Raw genomic sequence first — 20,541 nt, 5'->3', positions numbered from 1 at the left:
CAAACTCAGTTTCAGAAATTCCCCATCCTACCACTTCCGAATGAAAAGGCACAGCTCTTTTTGAGATCCTATCTTTTTTTTTCCTCTTTTTTTTTTTTTAAACAAACAAACAGATAGAATAGCTGAACGGATACTGTAACTTTTGTCATTTCCTCCAGTGCAACAGTCTTAAGAATGACCAAGCAAGCAAAGCTTCTACTTGATTACTTCTGAAGTTAGGAAAAGTATCACAATACAGCTGTGATACATCTCAGCAGCCCAACAGCATGGTGAAGTTGTACTGCTGTACAAAGCAACAAAGACGGGGCTGCCTGAGAGGCCAGCTACAAGATACCTACCTTCTAGAATTTACTTGGAAAAGGTATTCAAAAAAGCATGGGTATTACAAGAAGAAGTAGAAAATAATTCACAGGAAACTAGTTCCAGACCACAGAAAAGCACCACAAAATAAGAGAGTTTACGAACTACTGTTTTGTGAAGAGAAACCTGGCTATGCCTCCAAACAGCATACCTACCCATCCAGCTGAACATGGCTTATTGCTTTTATTTGTACAAACAGGAGGGTTTGGCTGTGATGTAGCAGACGTGCAAATAGCAAAACATAGTTTTAGCTCCAAAAACCTTAACAGAGAAGGCAAACTGAAGCCTTTGCAATCATTCCTCCAGTTTGAATTCTTGTTGACAGCAAGCATCACTAAAGAAAGTGAAAAGTATTTTTTTCCTCAAACAAAAATATAGACTAGATTTTTTTACATATAATATATCAGTTTTTCTAACATTACTTATTCATTATATGCAAGACTGTATACAAATATACACATTTTTATAAAAATGTATCAGTAATCCTTCTGGTATGCCAGAGAGAAAGGCTAGAATTCCGCAGGATACCAAGAACTGGGTAGGAAAGGAGCTATTTTAAATGTTGTATTGCTGCAAGTCATATTAGGGATAATTAAGCCCAACATCCAAACAAGTGTTTTATCATTTTGTTCATGCTCCATGAAGGAGTGTTGCCAAGACAACAAATGCAACAGGACCTTTGTTCTGAATACCCAAGACATTTTAACTATTGGATATTAGTCTTAAATAATGATGTATTCCTCTTTGAAAACATTTTTATAAGGGCATTGTATGTTCTATCTAGGTTTACAGAACGCAGATAGGGAATAATTATTAGGTTAAGTTACTATCCGCTATTTCTCAAAGAGCAGCTAGGCTCGCTGCTTAATTATTTTAATTATATGCTAGAACATGTAAAAAAAAAAAAATGAAGTTCAAGAGCACAAAGGGAAAGAAAAAGAAAACCTGAAATATTAACTGTTCTGTTGAGATTTTACCAATTCATAGCAATAGCACTAACCAAACATGCAACACAAGTGAAATCCCACAGCCACAAAAAGCGTTCCTTTACTGCCATCTAGCCTCCAGTAATGAATCTACAAAAACACACCAGGAGGGAAAAACGGTCTGATCATCTTTCTGCAGAATTTCAACTACGGCTAGGAATGTTTTGTAACTCCAGTTTTGGTTTGATTTACTTTAGAGCACAATAACAGAAAGACATAAGCATTAAGTGTAATGAACATAGGCAATATCTGCTCCTTTCTACTCATTGCTTCTGTTTCCAGAAAAGTCTACCAATATCAGAAGTTCAGCATTACTTCTGAAGTTACTTGCAGTTAATGTACAAGTAATGGACCATTTTACATCATAAAGCAATATGTATTTTTTGCTTAAACTCTTAAATGGCAAAAACACCGCTATGAATGATGTTCTCTCCACTGACTTAAACCTATATTAGAGCTGCGAGGTTCAGCCTACATGAGTATGGTGAGAGGAAGACCTTGAGAGTCAGGAGGAACTACAATTTAAGTAGTTACCTCAGGACTTCCAGATTACCAGACATCCTGTATGATGGGTCTACTGCTCATTTCTAGGGATCAGTAGAGACACATGCTTCAGCTCTCCAAATACTTTTGAACTTGGTTTTACTGCCTCTTCTTAGGCACATGCATCAGCGGTGAATTTGAAAAACACATAGCATAAAATACCAAGAACAATCCAGTTTAATTTGGCAATTCAGTTGTAATAGAAGAGCTATGTAAAAGTACCTTCAGGCTCAAACAACTCCCAATTGATAGTGAAATCAAAACAATCCGAATTTAGAGGAACACCATGGGCAAGGTAGCTACCAGGAGATCAATTAAGTTTCTTCTGTACACTAAGTTTTAGTTATGCCCTAACTAGAATTTCCATGTGAACTGAATATGACTTTTTACACAGCCTTTGTGTGTTCTTATACAGGCTACTTAATACAGTTGTTTCTAATTAACAAAAAAGAGAACAAAAACATCAAATATTTTTATTAAACCTATTTTGAACGATCTTTAAATGAACTGTGCATCCTGTCTTTAGAACTGTGGAGACAGTAAGACTGGAAATGGGTGTGCACATTTCATCCAGAGAAACCAGATTTGCACATACTACAACATAACTGACCCTAATATGTAGAAGATACAGCCCTTCCTCAAAGTTTCGGATGGTTTGTAACTAAAAGTCAGTCACAAAAAGATTCAACACCAGTGTTCTTATAACTTACTAGGACACTACTTCAGGTAAAAAAAAAAAAACAAAAAACTGTGTGCCAATCCATATGTTTTCAATCAAGTTATCTGTCAAGTGTTCAGATACCCAGTTAGATTCCTCTCACTTCGTTTTGTATACTCTTAAGTGATTTTCTTGTTTGCACTGACAAAAAACAACAGAACTACACCAAAATTAAGACTCTACTGTTCTTTGAGTACATGCCTACCTGTTTCAAGATTTCCTAGGAGCAACGAAAACAATGTGTGATACTTGAAAAAAACACAGCAATACAATTAACTGAAGCACACTAGAGTATTTCTGAAGTTCTGTTACAGAAAAATGATGCCAGTTGGTAGATTAAAGAAAAACATCAAAGAGGAATTGCTATAAACTAACTAAAAATACTACACTGCATATGCAGCTGCAAACTCATACTGGAAGCCTCACTTTAAGCTTATGAATTAAAAGTAGTAATAATTTCTACCAGTATTTATTATTATATTGCACTCAACACATCTGCTGCTCTCTCTCCCCACCATACAAAACCAAAGCTGTCATTAACAGCCACCACAAATGAAAGACAGGAGCACAAGAGAAGTTGCCTTCCTTGATTTCACCAACCAAAACAGCATGAGAAGATTTACTGTGTCAATTCTGCATCATACAGCTCTCAAAGCCATATATACCTTTGTATCCCAAAGGAAAAAAAGGTAATTTGCCATAAAAGCTTGTTCACAAAATGTCATACCTCTCAAAGCAACACCACAAGAGATTTGTGCACTGTAATACAGTCATATAACCTCTTAATAACATTTGACAGCAGGGACATGCACATCACCCAAGACACAGACAGAAATGCCATCTCAGTAAGCAGTGCAGTTTCTCACTACCTCCCATTGCTGTAACGATTAAGCTCTAAAGCTGAAGACTGGAGCGGTGCAGACAGCGGCTATTTTCTCTCAGAAGTCAGCACCTCTGAAGCCAGTTCCTACTTCCATGACATTTATCTACGCCACAAGCAGAAAACTGACTGTCAGCAAACATTCCTGAAAAAGCGGGCAAGGATCACTGATAGCAAAACATACTGAAACAAGCAGGTACTCTTAAATCTGTATTAAGACAAAAAGTACTACCAGCAATTGTACACAGCAGTTGCATAGTTTACTAAAAGTTTAACTGGAGACACATTGATCAAGGATGCTCTCACCCTGATTTACTACATCCAGAAGCACTATCTTTTCAAATTGAAACTAAATGCAAAAAAGGTAACACTTATCTAGCCTTTCTGAATCTTCTGAAATCAGGAAACTGTTCGCTTGAGTCTTCTCCAAATATAAATTTTTAGGCATAACTAGAAGTAGGTTTTTTTTGTTGTTGTTGCTTTCATTCTTGTCTTTTGGGGTGGATGAACTATCAGAAATTGGCAATATGAACAAAATGCCACAAATTTCTGTACTTGTAGAAAAATGAAACCAATTATATCAATCTAATTAAAGTTATTAAGTTAGAACATAACAATTCAAGAGAATCCTCAGTTCCAGAAGAGCTCAGAACTCAGACATAACCTCTGCTTAAGGTGGTGAGGTTAACAGCAACACCAGCTTCACATTTGTGGCACAGAAACACATGCTAGTGAAAAATGCCCTCCCAGGCTGACATTTCTATGATATCCCAATCCCTGATTCACTGTGTTTCTGAGCAGGAAGTCTGAACCACTATGCATTTAAGTAAAATTGCTGAAGCTCTTTTATAACGATGCTCTATGCAGCTTATCAAGTTAAGGTATTTCCAAGAAACATTTTTCTATGAGAAGTAAAATTCAGACACTGTGTTTGTCATTACCTAAAATACACTAGTAAAAGCTAAAATCTCATAAAAGACTTCCCAGGCTACTCCGATGTCTCTGTCAAAAAAAAAAAAAAATCTTGACCTAGAAACCTAACAGTCATGCTTTCAGGTAAAGCAGTATGAAAGACCAATGGATTACCTAATCTGTCTTGCAAAACAGGATTTCTTTGGTGCTAAATGCAACAAACGAAAATTCCCTGAGCAGAAGCAAGAGATATAAGACTCCAAACTGCCATTCCACATTAGTGATGCTACACACACTACAATTCTCTCCACAAGAACTGCCTCCAGTATGCTGGGCCCAGAGGGAAGTAGAAAGAAGTACAGCATATTGCCAAGTATCCAGCACTATCTATAGCACCAGTACACTGGTACTATACTTGCAGTCTCATTACACTGATGTGATGAAGTCTAATTTTTATTTGCATCGCTACAGGGCAAAGTTGCTTGATTTCCTCCTCCGTGGTCCAGTTATACCATGACAGTGGCCAGATAAATTGGCAGCAGCATTAAAGACCAAAATGACTAGGAGCTCACAGCCACGTTAGGCAGCACCTTTTGGTGACAAAAAGGACTGTCTCCTTCAAAACCCAAATGATACTGGTATAGTAAAGCAAAGAGACAGGATGGGGTCCAGGAAGAGGCCACACCAGCACATTCCCCCACAGCTTAAATCAGAGTTGTGAAACACTGGGAATAAATCATAAGAAACCCTTCCTCTTGATCCACCTGAATCTGAGTATGAAGTATAAATACATTGATAATATAATATACACTGATGATAATGTTAAGTAAACTTATTCATTTTTAATTCATCCATCATTCCGAAGAAAGAAAAATAAGACGAAGGCTCCATGAGACTCATTTAAGGTCCCCAAGTGTTGCAGATCAGTGGTTGGAGTTTCTCCACTCACAGGTCACAAAGCTAGCTAATTTACATTCTACCTGCAAGGACGCTCAATGTATCAGTGGACAAAAATTTTTGATTGATCCTGTCTCTTACATGGGGGAGAAGGGGAAGAGCTGAGTAGTGCATAAGTATTTCCTAACTGGAACATCTCCAATAACGGAGATGGAGCATTTTAACACCAATTTGCACGCAGAAAAGCAAATACAGGAATGGGAGATAAAAGCTTCAGATTTTATAAATCTACAGATTTCAGTAATGGTTTACATGAAGATATCATGAAAATCTAAACACATTTAAGAGTCTTTGTTTCAATAAAGAAATATGTACATATTCTTTCCTATGAACACAATTTTTACATTGAAGCAGTTAATTTCAAAGTTTTTTTTTTTAAATTTACCTTCAGCTTCTTAAAATCTTAGACACTTCACTTGCAGCATGAAAAGCAGAAAAAGGAACCAAGTTTAAATTAGATCATTAGACAGAATCTGCTCATGTGCTTCTTATAACTAGTTTGCCCCTCAAGGGCTCATTTCAAAAGATCTTCTTTCTAAAGTATCTCAAAAAACAAGTGTCTATATATGAAGAAAATATAGATATTTAGTTCCATTATCTCCTGTTAAAAAGTGAAAATGAAGCACAAGACTTTCTGAATACTCTGTACTGAATGCTTCATTAAATCGACAACTGCTTCTGATGAAAAATATCATGATGTAAACACTTCTCACTTTCAGCATACTATTTAAATTGCATTTAAGTCTGTAAACGTTACTATTAGTTCAGAAGTCCTCTGTCTTGAAAATTCTTCCAATGGATCTTATACAGTGCTGCTAGCACAGTATGGAGACTCATTATTCACCTATTTGGAACAAGCATTAAAAATTTGTAGTGTTTAGAATAATTCAGTTCTTCTATATTAGTATTACATATATCCAGATAAAAAAAAAACAAAACAAACACCACACACACGAAGGAAAAAAACACTTCCTTGCACATGGTAAAATTTATGGGGTTCAAACCTCATTGAAGACATCCAAATACTACTTAAAGAACTCTTGTCTATCTGAATAGCCTTTTTATTCCATATTAGTACACTACCTTAAGCTTACTTTTGCTTTTATTTTTATTACAGTTGTAGCAAAGTAATCCAAAATCCAAAGTCCAGCTTCTTATAGAACAACAACTATGGATTTGGCATTAACCCATTAGAAACGATGTACAACTAAAAGCAGAAATGGCTAGAAGACAATACTTAGAACACTTGGCTCTTTAATTGTAAACACATTGGAAGTATGCATACTACAAGTCTTAATTCCTATATAACAAATTACTCATTTGATACATCAGACTGTCATTTAAAGCTTAGTCATTTCAAGAAGGAAATGATTTTAAAAACTCAATTACTTGTAAGTAACTAAAACTACTGTAACAAAATAGCAAGTACCACAGACTGAACATTACACAATGTTATTTTAGCAAGCTCATCTTTTCTGTAGTTAAGAAGTATATACATTTGAACAGCATATTTCAGTGACTATCTGTGCCTCTAGAACAATAAGCTGTGCTACAGTCTCAGAAACTAGTTCAGAATCTCCCTTTCCCAAGTTGCAATCACAGGAAAAAAAAAAAAAAGCATCATGAGATTTCAAAAATATGCTAGGAAGCTGAGAAAAATGTAACCATTTCAGACTCTGTGGCTGAAACTCTAGCCACACTGATAAATGACAAAGCAGATTCATTCCACTGAGATCTAGATTTCATCCCAAGAGCAATTAAATTCTAAGCAAAGCAGCTAAAACCCATCTGTCTCTTCAAGACGGATTTCAATTATTGTTCCATAATCATATATCCTTCTAACTAAATTGATGCTCACTTGGTGTATACCCCAAATACCAGCTTTAGTTCAGTAAAAATTCAGATAGCCGAGACATACACAGTTACTAGAGCCTCTAATAACAAAAGGACAGAGGATTGGATCTCTGTCGAACAGATGGTCTTCGTACAACCCGATAATACAGAGTACACAAGTTTTCTAAAACTATTAGTGCAAATGAAATTTCTTTGAAAGAGGAAAAAAAAAGAAACAGCTTACTCTCTAGAGGCATCAAAAATGCTAATGATGCTAATGGAAAAATGTTCACCTTGATTTTTTCTTCTTGCAGACCCCTGTATGGTAGAATACTGTAGCGTCTTTTAAAAGTAGTAATACCTCATAATAATACAGGGACCCTTGTTTGGATTATCTATCCTATTTTCAATGTAAATAAGAGCTTTAACCTTCAAAAAATCAAAACCAAAGCTTTACTCAAACAAATGAATACTAAAGATTATGCTTCTCACATTCCTAGTTAATACAATGGATAGCACAGAACAACTCAAACAAGCCTTGCTATAGCAAAATAGTACTTTGTTTTCTGCTAAGGAAAGGGGCGATGAGACTCCAGGTAGGACCCATGTTTTCATCCATTCTGTTTATATGTATATTATTTCCAGACAAAAATAAATGAAAGCAAAAATACAGCAAGGTTCATGTAGTCAAGTAGACTACTGTACATGAAATGAAGTCTTACCACTCTCATTATCATTCCACAGACCTAATTAATACCACCCTAGGCAAATAAGCCAAACCACTTCTCATTTGACTACCCAACAAGGTCTACACTGCCATCTATACATTTGTTGATGCTATAGATGGCAAACAGATGACTAAACACTGACAATATTTACCATCTTATTATGAGTAATTCAGATGTACTGCTGGAATCCAAAGCATCACAAAGGCTCACACTGCTCCTTCTCACACCAGCCTAAAGCCAGGGAAACTCCAGAACCACCTATCTGCTTCAGATTTCCCCAGAAGCAATACTTCCCAGGGGCAGTCAGGCTGACATTAGCTTAAAAGACTCTTATCAGTTGGATTTTGACAAAGATTTACTGCTTTCACCTTCACAATAATAGAGGACAGAAAATGCACAATTTGATCATACACCTCCTAGCAATCAAAACATCAACATATGCTGCCTAATCACAATAATTATTCTCACGACCTTCAGGGTTTTTTTTAAGTTGCTTTTATACTCAGTGCCTTCAGACAGAAGCAGTAACAGAGAACAAAAGCTTATACTAGTCCACCCAACACCACAATTCTTCAGAACTAAGAACTGTATCAGAAATTCTTCTACATCTTAAGACTAAAAGTGATGAGTGTTTAATCTGTAGGCTAAAAAAAAAAAAAAAAAAGAAAAACAACTCTAAATCTCATTCTTTCTGCCAACAATAACAAGCAAAGGAAAAAAAAACAGGACTACCACTAAAATGCAATTCAACAAACAGATGTATTATTGATGTTTCCCTTACTTAGGATGAAAATATAGTGCTTACTGCACTATAATTCTGGAAGAGCACTAATGGAATAAAAATCAAAATGAGTGGAAAAAGCACATTATTTTTTTTAGATTCAGCACTAAGCCTTACACCCTCCTTCTTTCTCCACTATATCTAAACCAAATAAGTTTATTCTTCCACTTTTACATGTAAGACCTCTCTAACAGCTATTTACTTTCAATAAAGAAATTAACCAAAACATTGAACAAAAATATCATAAGCTTCTAACAAACCTCTGCTCTTTGAGGTTTACAAGAGCTTCTATCAATCAGAACATCAATGACTGACCTTCAGTTCATATAAATGTATAAATTAACGCATGGAGGATATGCATATCTAATACAAGGTACATAGCTCAAAAGCACATAAAAGCAGTGCCTTTTGTTTGATAAACTGCATTGAATATCATTTTCAGGTTTATCAAGGAGAAAGTTTAAGAATTTTTCCTGGTATGTGCATGCATGTGACAGGGAGAAGGGTGTTTATTTTTGCAGTGCCCTACATTAATTTTTTTTCCTGTAAACATCAATGTAACTACAAAGTTCATGCTGGAAAAAAAAAATCTCAAAATGATTTTCCAAGCTGGCCATAATTACCAAGAGAAGTTAATAACTATTTCTAAGCTTACTTTTAAGCACCACATCCCAAGATTGTAATTTAAGACAGAAAATGAACACCACCACAGGCAGCTGAACATATATCAGGAATTCCTCCTATGTAGTTACACATAACAATATAATTATGTCGCTCTGCCCCAGTTTCAGAAAAACATCTCTGCTGTTGGGCTAGACAACCCTAACAAAACTACAAATTAAAATCTGACTTAGTGCCACAAGGACCTTTTAAAGGCAGAAAACAGCATCTGCACTACTGATAATGGCACTGATGACATAGTACTTAGCACTTCTCAAATTTAAGAAGCTAGAGACATTGATTGATTATACCTAATTTTTCTTGGAAGTTCTGAATGAATAATATGTTAATAAAATCTGAGCAGTCTTTTAATTAAGCAACCCAAATAAGTTAGAACAGTGTTTCTGTGGAAAAGGATGAAGGACAGACAGACAACTTACATCAAGTCTATCAGAACCCAGAGGCTGGCTAACTGACCTCAGCTGAAGGGTTAGAGCACTGCAACTACTCTCCATCTACTCCAGACTGAATGTTTGATGCAAATCAGTTGTGTTTGGAACTAAGAATATGGCTATTACTTATCTTGCTTTCTGTTTTCCAGACGTAAAGAGTCCAGTTCAACTTAAGAGCTAGTCAGCTACCTACTTTAAAGATGCTATGCTTGAACAAACAGACAAATGAAAATAAATTCATGTTCAAAAGGGTCCTGTGCAGATATAGAATAGAGAATAATAGAATATACAAATCAATGGAAGTCAGGTAAGGACCAACTATTTTCTTGTTGTTACTCTTACGTTTAAAGATTGGTAGGAGATATTTTACTTATTTGCTGAAGTAATTTCTTTATTGTTGAATGCCACCATGAGATTGCATAAGGAAGAAGCTGTGTTGTCCCAGCTTTCGAATGGGGCAAACATGCATGTAAGTGGTCTAACTCAAGGCCATCTGTCCAGAAACAGGGACTCCTTAACAAGAAGTTTCAGAAAGCTGTCAACTACAGAGGAAAGAAGAAACAGTTATCAAGTGAAAAAGATATATTAATTATTTTTAAAATATACATCAGCAATAAAATGAAAAAAAGCTACAGATATTCAGATGATGCGTATAGATACATACTATGCTGTTCATTTCTGAAGACTCGTAACTTCCACATGGATGGACGCTTCCAATAGGTTCCAGTCCTTCTTCATCCCACATATATGTGCCATCTGAGCTATCAGATGGAGAAAGCTCAAAAGAGGAGCCAGCTCTGTAATTTATCTCTGGAGAAATCACACTCTCAGCAGTATTCTTTGTACTTTCACTGTTGTCATCCACTGCTTAAAGAAAACAGAAACAGTCAAGATTCTAAAAAACAACCCAATATTACCAAAAAAAACCCTAAGGCATATAAAAACATTAAAGTCTCAATAATAAACTGTGTTCTAACAGAAATATCTGAAAGCATTCTACAATATTACGAACATTCATCCTAGGAGGTAAAAAGCTTAGCCACAAAGCTAGCCATTACAATTAAGTATCCTTTTAAACTACATCTTTCCTAGCTTTATACAACACAGCAATTCATCTGTCAAGAAAGATGAATTTTAGAATTCTGTATCTTTTTAATAAAATATGGTTCCACCTTCGGATCCAATCTTTTTAGCGCAACATCTCTCAAAGTAAATATATACACTAAGGAAAAAATACATCAGACTTGAAAATGCAGCTTTGCTTTTAAAGCATCTTCCATCTCGTCCACTGATTTTTTTTTTAAAAGAGTTTTTTAAGAGTTAACGCAGCATGCTTTTGGAAAAAAAAATAGTAACATGACAATTTACAAAATTAAGTAATTAAATAGGTCACCCTACATTTATTGCCACTACATTAAGCAGTTACAGGTGTTCTCTGCCTACAGAGGAGGATAAAAATTGCAGAGATCACTAGCCCAAGAGAAATGAATGCCAAGTAAGGCTAAGAGGAATTCTACAATCCTATAACAAGTTTGGCTAAAAGAGTACCACTATTTCTTATTCCAAAGAAATAAGCGCTCTTATAAAAAAAAAAAAAAAAAACGCTTGAAAATGTTTACTATCATGCAAAAAAAAAAAAAAGCACTCTGAGAAAATAAATTGGCCAGCATAGTCCCACTCTGAAAAAAAAATTAGAATAGTTAAACATAACTTAACTGCAATTACAGAATCTTGATAGAGTACCTAAAATACTAAACAGAATGCAAAGTATTTACCAGACATATTTATATCAAGCCATTCATCAGCATTACAGCAAGATCCTCCACTTTCCTTGAGAGAAGTGAACGGCTCTATCGACGTTATGCTCCCATGCTCCAACTCTTGAACGCGGCTCTCCTTTTGCTGTAGTTGCACAGTTCTATTTGGATCTTCTATATCTATGAAGTCATCACTGAAGTCTTCACTCAAGTCATTTTTCTCCGAGGATGACAAAGAAGATATAGATATTTCATCTCCATCATCACTCATACACATGACACTTGACCCATGTTTTCCTGTGCTTTCATGGAGGCCATCGACAGATTCTGTTCTTCGAGCATCACAGTCTATAATGCTGTTTTTGTCAATTGCTCGATTAATATTTCTTGCAATTTCAGAGTTCTCCACTATACACGTGTCAGGAGTTGTAGTTTTGCCATCATCCACAATGATATTTCCAGCAAATCGCTGCCTAGTAGGCTTCAGCAAAGACGGTCGACTTAATCTGTATCCAAAAGAAGGTGTGGACCCAGACCCATTTGTCAGTGGGGGCTTCTTTGAAGCAGGAGCTGATATACCGGAGTACGGCCTGGTAAATCCGTACTTCATAGGTTCATTTCCATTGGGTACATCCAACTGTCGTGCATTTCTTGACAACAGAGATGACCTCTGAGATGTCCTAACAGCTAGATTTTGACTATAAGGCCTTGTAAGATCCACAGCTTTATTAAAGGAATGTGACCTGGTTAAAGACGTAGTGGGGAGGAAGGAATTCTGAATGGAATGTGAAAAACTTTGTGATCTTACCATTTTTTCACTGGAAAAAGGCTTGTTATTGTCTGTAGATTGTGCAAAGCTTTCTCCTGAACTTGTCCTTGTGGCACTGGAATTAGCTCTAGGTCTTTGCAAACCTACCATTGGCCTATTTCCATAAAATCCATTTAAGTGTGATTTTGGAGCACTGAGTCCAGAAAACGAGGTCCTTCCTGACAGGGTACCTTTGGCGAATTTTGCTGAACTAGAAAGTCCAGGCAAAGACTTTGGGTTTAATTCCTCTGTTGAAGGTACAAACATATTGTTTTGCTTTACTGTTTTTGATGCAACTGAAGCAGTGTTGTTCAAACCCACCCGGAGCACATCATTACTCAGTGCTCCTTGTGATGGAGAATACTTCTCAGAATCGATTAGTTTTTCATTGCAATTATGTTTGGAATTGGTGTCTCTCCCGTTTTGATCATGAAGTTGATGTTTATTTGATTTTCTCCAGTTGAAAGAAAAGGAAGACATACGAACAGTGCCATTGTGCTTGCTGAAATTTTTGCCACCATTATTGTCTGCTAAATTAACAGCCGACCCATTTGGCATAGGTTGCAAGACGCTTCCTAAAGTTTTCGTTCCGTATTTCGGTAGCCTGGAAACCAAGGATGTCCTGGTTTGATTTTTTTCTTCCATGAGCTACAGGGTACATTGGTCCTTAAAGAGTGCTTGAATCTAAGGAAAAGAAAGAACATATTAGACCTTAAATAACCACACATTAAACAATATTCTTCAACACAGATTTGCATCTGTGTAGATGACTACACCACAATTATATAAAGTAACTCATGCATTCTGTGAACTCCTGAGAAATACTAATCAACAGCAGCAATTTGGCAGTAATACTATTCAGGTGTCACTCTCCACCCCCAGCATTTTCATTGTCTAGATAAACTGCACTTTTTGCCTTCTTTACATCATTAAAATAAGCTTTAAAATGGGTGCATATTTTTCCTTTGCCTATTTTGAGCAACAAACTGAATTTTTTTAATTGTACTACAATTACTCAACTACATACTTAAGACTTCATATTTAAAAAGGAACATATTGAACATAGCACAAGTCTGCTGTCAGCAACATAGGACTTCCAAATCTGTAATATAAAACCTGACCAAAAGCTTTTTTTTTTTCCAAAATTATTTTTCCTTGCCAAAACGTTCACATTGGCCTGCCATAGCCCCTGCTGAAAAGGCGATACTGGCAGACACCACAACACATATCCTTAAGTATGAACAAAATCAAAATAGCAGTAGAAGAAACAACATTATCGAAAAACAACTGAAAGTAAGTTTCCAAATTATTCACTGCCTTGGGAATTTCTCAAGCTCTTCATGCAGAAGATTTGAGGAAACTGAGACATTCAGGGGTGTTTTTGTTTTTAACACTAGAGAATCAGATTTCTGCTATCAGAACAAGCACAGCGTATAGGAAATCCAGCAGGTGTAAAAGTAGCAAATGCACAGATCATATGAGTATGAAGATTACCAACTTCTGAAAGAAACCTATTACTGAAGAAAGCTACTTATATTCAGCATCATCAATAGAATTCAGTACCCAAAATTCATCATTTTTGTCAGCTGGTCATACTGCGAAGGCAAGAGATGCGTCCTAGCAGATGCTCACAGCAAGCATCTTTCTCCTCATTCCAACAGGGATACTTCCCCACTATATCCTCCCAGATTCCATTCATCTCAGAACTTCCCAAGCAAGGAGCTGTGTTCATAGCCTCCTTTTTTAACTGTGCTTCAGTACAGGCTTTTCTTCACTAATTTTGTTAATCGTCTATTCTATTTTCAGAATAATCTCAAAGCTCCAGAACTCCATACTCTGTGGTACAACTGTTTGTTTTCATTTGTTGAAAACTCAATAGCCGATCATTTCATTTGGTGTCCTCAATTGATATGTTATAATGTACAAAATAATCACTTGTCATTGACCTTCACCTCAGCATCTTGTTTTTCCACATTTAAATGATATCCCCATTCTGGATGAAAAATCCTGGCCATTTTTCCTCTTTCCATGGAAACTATGGTCTATTTTGGTTATCTTCTTATTTGTGTACAAGATCTGAAGAACATGGCAGCAGCTGCCTACAGCACTCAAGTTAATAAAACTCTTAGTAAAGGTGAATTTAAAAGCTTTACTTTTGTGCTGTAGTATGTGAACACAGCCCAGATTCTGAGATAAAAAGACAATTACAGTACTTATTCATTTCCTTACATCTGTGACTTTTCATTCCCCACCCCCGATTGGGAACATTACACTGCCACCTTCACTAAAGATTTGTTCTATCTGAACTTATGTGATTTTGGTGTCATGCTTTTATTTTATAAAGCCACATCTGCTTTACAGGCGTATCTTTGCCTCAACAATTCCTGCCTTGAGAATCCCCATCTCCTTGCTTTAGTACATCACTTGTTTCTTCCACACTTATCCACATATTCATCCTACTATTTTTTTTTATTTTTTTTTTTTTATGGAAAACCATGTCTGCATCATCCTTTTGCACAGCACTTCATCTGTTGTTTTTCCTGGCAATACAATACAAAGAATTTGTCTAAATGCTATTACCAAAGACTAATAATTCAGATAATATGGGCTTTCAAGTTCCTAAGTTGTATATTCAACACTGTATATAAAGAAAAGGTTTACTCTAACACTAATTTCTGTACTTGCAAGATGAGGTTTCTTTTTTCCAAGACAGATGTGGAAGGATACCTTGCTTTTGTTATGCTAGATTTTATTCATCAGCCAGTTTCACACACTGGTCTTATAATGGTGCCAAGACAATTAATTTCACTAGTTCATACATTATTCCATGAAACTAATATCTGTATTTCCTTCATCGCAGACCTACTACACACAGCTAGCAGGACTGAAAAGTACCCTGAAAGTTTTTAAACCATGGCAATCATAGACCACAAGAAGCAGGATGAGAAGTAATATACAGCAAGTATCATTATCCTCATTTGAGGTACAGGAAACACCCTGTGTAACCAAAGCAAACACTACCCAAAGTGAGTCACTCCCCAAGCTGCAAGACCTCACTAAGAAACATTTAAGATAAAATCAAAGTGGCATTAAACTCATGCAAACTGAAGCACCCTTAGGATTTTGTAAATGAATAGGATGCCCCAGAGCTGTACTTTTGAGAATAGGTCTACATTAAGAAGAGAAACACTCATAAAGATGGCTTTTTAGGGGCTCCTAATATAGTGAAAATATCAGGATCCACATTCTGCAACTGGTAGAGCGCAATTCCATTTAGAAACACAAATGCACAGTTCCAAAATACTGAGTGTAAGTGAATGCTTGCACACTGGAGATGTAATCCACAAAGCTGTACACATCTCATTCTCAGCAGTGGTTTCTTATTTTTATACTGAGGAATGTAAGTTGGAGTCATAACAAGATTATCTGCTAGTAAGAACAGCATGTATTTCTCAATGTGCTCAATACAGACTGTTTCACATGAAAAAAGGCTGCTATACTACGTAACTGTAGTAGATAGTATGAGACCCACCAGTTTGTACCTTAGAACATCCATTAATCGACATAGAATTGTTTTCTACATGTATATAGTCAAGGAAAATATATGGAGAACCACCCACAAGTACATCACCACTCATTAACTGAGCCTTAGTACCTAATGATGCAGATGTTCCTAGCTTGCTACAGCTGAGAAGTGCTTGAAGTACTTCCTTATGCGAACTTAAAACAGAAGAGACATGCATTATGCAAAGTTTGTTGGTTAGCTATATTTAAAATAAAGCTTTAAACAAAAAAGAGAAAAAAAATCTATCAAATTTAGGCAATAATTACCTAAAGTCATGATGATTATCGTATGCTTTTTTTTTTTTTGGAAAAGAATCTATGAGCTTACAAACATCGCACTACTCAGCTTGTTTGCCAGCTGTATTGCAAAGGCAGCAAGTAGCAGCCCACACTTTTTTTTTTTTAATAAATTTCTGCTGTGCAGTTGCAAGTATTTTTATTGGCTAGAATGCATTAATATCCCCCTATACTACAGGGAAGACAGTGACATAACGTACATATTCTCTTCCACTTAGATCTCTGCAGAAATCATCCCAGCTACATTTAAAACAAATTCACATGAACTACATCATAATTTACAAGCAGATCAAGAAATTGTAATTGTAACTTTGGAATTAATATTTTCAAGCATAAATTCTGTTTCTGAGATGAAGAAGTAGCTCAGTCCCCACACAGCTGAGTAACTTGGCATCTCTACTGTCTCCAAACCACAAAGAGATTCCTAAATTCAGTCAGGAGCCCTCTGTCCCAGCTGCATCTCCAACTGGAGACTGCTACAGTTAAGCTCCTGAGCCCACAGTTAAGACACCTACCTACCAGATGCACAGAAATGCTGAGCACTCCACAGTTTGCATTGACCTTACTTAAGTGCCTGTATGTGAATTCAGGTGCCTAATCATCTCAAAAAAAACTACGACCAATGTTTTCTGCTAAGAACATGTACTTAAAGCAACACATTTGTGTGTCTGTACCTATAAAAAAGAAACTTGCCCACAGTGTACTTGAATAAGAGATTTTTTTCATTTATAATGTCTTTGAAGTTAACATTCGATATTACATTATGTCAAATATATTTAAGTAGATTGTATTATTTTTTTTAATAACTCAATGCATAAAAACGGCCTTGAACACTATGATGAATTCAGTCATGGCAAGCACCATATTATAGAGCCAAAGATATCCCAAAGCTAGCAAAAAATGCTCAACTCTTGTGAAGTCTTCAACACTAGGAAAAAAGTTAAATTAGAAAGCTGCTAATTTAGCTTTCATGCTTTATGGATAAATCCCTTTTCATATCTGTCTACCATCTCTTAGGTGACCACAAAATTTAAATGAGGCCTTTTAATGAGATTACTTTAATCCTCCAACAAGCACTGCAAATTAAACTTGAAAGGACGACCATTCAGTCCTCTAGGAAGGGTGCTTGCTCATTTATCCTTAATTAGGGAAAGACAAAATGTTATCTTCAAGAAAACTGCACTGATTGCTTAAAATGCTTCAGATAATTAAATTAAAAAACTGCTTACAAGAAAAACTTGACTATGTTTTATGAGCTGTAGCTACTGTGTCGCATTTTCAATTCTAAGTTGCATTCATTTGGTTGAAGTACAAATGCTGTCAAAAAACAACAGGACCACATCTGGCAGACAATACTTTCCCCCCAAATCTGGAAACTTTCTCATGAAGTTCTCTCAAACTTCCTGAATTTCAACCAACACTTTCTATTAAAAATGACATTTTAACAGTGAAATTTCATTACCAAGAAACACGGTACCTGCAAGTTATGCATTCCACAAATCTCAGGTTCAGGATAATCTGAGTTGTATTTTTCAGTATTATAAAAAATTCAAAGTACTTTTAGACGTGAGCAATCCATGGATTTTTTTTAAACAGACATTTGGGAGAACAAGCCTTACGCATTCTGCCCCAGGAAATGCATTATCAAGTGCACACAAGTCTAAATGGGAATTAAACTAAAGGGCCTAGACTTTATACATAATAATCCAAGGAAAAGGAATTAAGACTTACAAACCCTCTGAAGTGTAACCTGAACTGAAAAGGTGCTACATCTCTTCAAGGACATCCGAGATCCTAGTGATAAGAAGGATGTTCATTTTCACTCTCCCTTGTATTTTCCATGTAGGCTTATGCACACATAGACAAGTCCTCCAACATTAGTTCCAACTCGCAAACACACCATTCACGGTCTGTTTCAACACCATCAGGAAAGCAGTTTCCTGTACCATCATCTCAGCGCAGTTTTGCATCTGAAACCGCCCTACGTGTTATAGTATGAGACAGCTGAAAGTTTACACATTTCATGTTTGGGCACCCTTAAAATATCACTGCCCCTATGGCCCGCGCCAGAGAGCTAGCAGCAGTCTGAAACTCCTAACAAATTGCTATTTGAGGGACCCAACTCCCTCTTACTCTCATGGCAGTGTGGAACAAACAGCTGCCAGATGAAACACATCCAGTAGACAGGTGACAGATGGGTAGCTCTGTAGAACTATTGCTATGCCAACAGTTTTGAATGCATCCTTCATTCATCTTGTCAATTTAAAGTAGATTTAAATAACGAGAATTACCAAGCAGCAACCTTTAAATGCTTTTCTTTGAGCAACTTCGTTCCCCACATGAAGGATATCTTTTTGATGCTAGAGACAAATATAAGGTCACAGAAGAGGGCTGTACTGAAAACCCAAGGTGGTCACCACCTCCTCATTACTTCTGGGAAACAGGAACAGTACTTTCCTGAACGTGTACAGGAAGCTGGCAGCTGCCACAGTACATGAGCTTGCTTATCCATCCAGAAATATTAGGTCCACCAGCATCCGTTTAGCAGCAAGCACCAACTATTCATCAGTCAAGGTGGTTTGGTATCTGGCATGGTGTCAGACTAACAAAGCAACTAGCACAGAGCTCAGCACCATTATTCACATTTCTGCTATCACATGTTGGATGTTACTTAAGACAAAGTTTAGTAACCACACTTTCCAAATCAAACCTCATAGTCTTATTATTTGCCTCCCCCAGAAAGACCAAGAAGTAAGAGACTGTCTAATTCTACTTGTTTGGCTCAGTGGCAGGTGATCTGAAGCAGCAGTTTACCCATTTTACACACATTTTTAGCGACACAAACTTGACAAGATAGTTTCCAGGGACCTTCATTCTTTTCCCTAGAAAATGAAAGCACATTTGTATCCATACACACAACATGGACAGGGAGGCAAAACCTGAACTATCTCCTCTAGCTAAAAGCCTACTCAGCCACAGCATTGCACTAGGGCACAGAAAAGAACTGGTAACCAATGTCCAAGCAGCGTGAAAAAGAAGTGATGCACAGCCTTCAGAACTGAAAGGAAAACAGCAGGTGGTGAATGGATGTCTGAAGGCAGGCGGAATCCACTACCTTCAGCAACCGCTACATCCTGTTTCCTGTGCCACGCTTTTAACAGGATGTTTGCCCTGCTGCAAACACAGACACAAGACCAGGTATTCAAGATGCTGCAAAAAGCCTTCAGGACAACTGCTCCTAACATCCCAGTGGTTTTCACTCTGTGATGCCTTCCACACACACAGAAAAGAAATACACAATGATCAATGTGAAAAAAGGTTGTATTTTACTTGTAATTATCTGCTGGACATAGATACACTAAAATTCACAAAGGCCATGTGATATAAGTATGTTTCAGCCATGTCCACTGTGCATAGCTTACATAAACGATAACCTCTGGAAATCCCTGGGTTTTAAAACACTTGGCAACTTTTACATACACACTTTTATATTCAGGGCACATAAAGAAGGAGAATCTTTTCAACATGCTTAGCAATGATCTAGTTTCTGGGTTAAAAGTGTAACTTCAGAACTGTTTTACTTTAAAAAAAATAAAATATGAGTGCACTACATATGCATTACTTCTGCCAGTGTAGAGGTGTTGAATGATGTCCGGGGGAAAAAAAAAATCAGGGAGGCTTTTGGAACAGATAAAGCAGAAAGCCTCTTTAGCTTTGGAACACCACTGGATGGGTAGTGGGGCTACCAGTCAGCCTGCAGCTGTGAGGGGACCACGAGAGCTCAACAGAATGAAAGAAACTACCAGAAGATCTGGACAGCAAACAAGCTCTGAGCAGGACAAGTCCTGAGCTGAATGAGGAATCAAAAGAGAGACATCCTGAGGAAACTGTGCAATAGTATGAATTAGAATACAATTAAAAGTTTTTATGGTTGAAAGACTGAACTGAGTATTTATAGGTGTCGCTTGTTCTTTTGTGTTATTTACCCTGCAGACTGGCTCCAGCACAGACCAAAAAAAAAAAAAAAAACCAAAAAAACTTCTATAAAATTCAAGGTCTGGTAAGATTTACCTGCTTTGCAGTAATATCCTCCAAGCTTGCCTTCCTTCCCCTGTCCAGAGCGTCTCTGAAACACCTCTGTTCTTGAATCTATTACTGATGCTTCATGAAGGCACCCATGAATTTCTCACCCCTTTATTATGCGCAAACTGCACGGTGACTCACACACCAGCATCCTTTACAGATCATCCTTTGAGAGTACAACGGTCAAAGTACAGTATGAAATCGCAAGACACTTAATAATGC

General features: G+C 36.7%; 1 protein-coding gene across 7 annotated transcripts in view; it reads right to left on the bottom strand.

The window, feature by feature from the left end:
* The window catches only part of CCSER2 (coiled-coil serine rich protein 2), a 72,301-nt gene that overhangs the window by 43,247 nt on the left and 8,513 nt on the right, over positions 1 to 20,541 (bottom strand). For 4 of the 7 annotated variants that reach the window (XM_068688742.1, XM_068688746.1, XM_068688745.1 and 1 more), the window contains exons 2-3: positions 11,586 to 13,059; positions 10,475 to 10,677 (exon numbers count right to left, since the gene is read on the bottom strand). In XM_068688742.1, the coding sequence (XP_068544843.1) occupies positions 10,475 to 10,677; positions 11,586 to 13,020 (1,638 nt within the window). In that variant the 5' untranslated portion in view covers positions 13,021 to 13,059. The remainder of the gene's footprint in view (positions 1 to 10,474; positions 10,678 to 11,585; positions 13,060 to 20,541) is intronic. The other 3 variants (XM_068688744.1, XM_068688748.1, XM_068688747.1) reach the window with 1 other exon arrangement.

Source organism: Anas acuta, chromosome 7, assembly GCF_963932015.1.
Source record: "Anas acuta chromosome 7, bAnaAcu1.1, whole genome shotgun sequence".
NCBI classification, from domain to species: domain Eukaryota; kingdom Metazoa; phylum Chordata; class Aves; order Anseriformes; family Anatidae; genus Anas; species Anas acuta.
The sequence above is the reverse complement of the archived record's forward strand: the minus strand, read 5'-3'. Positions and strand labels throughout refer to the sequence as shown.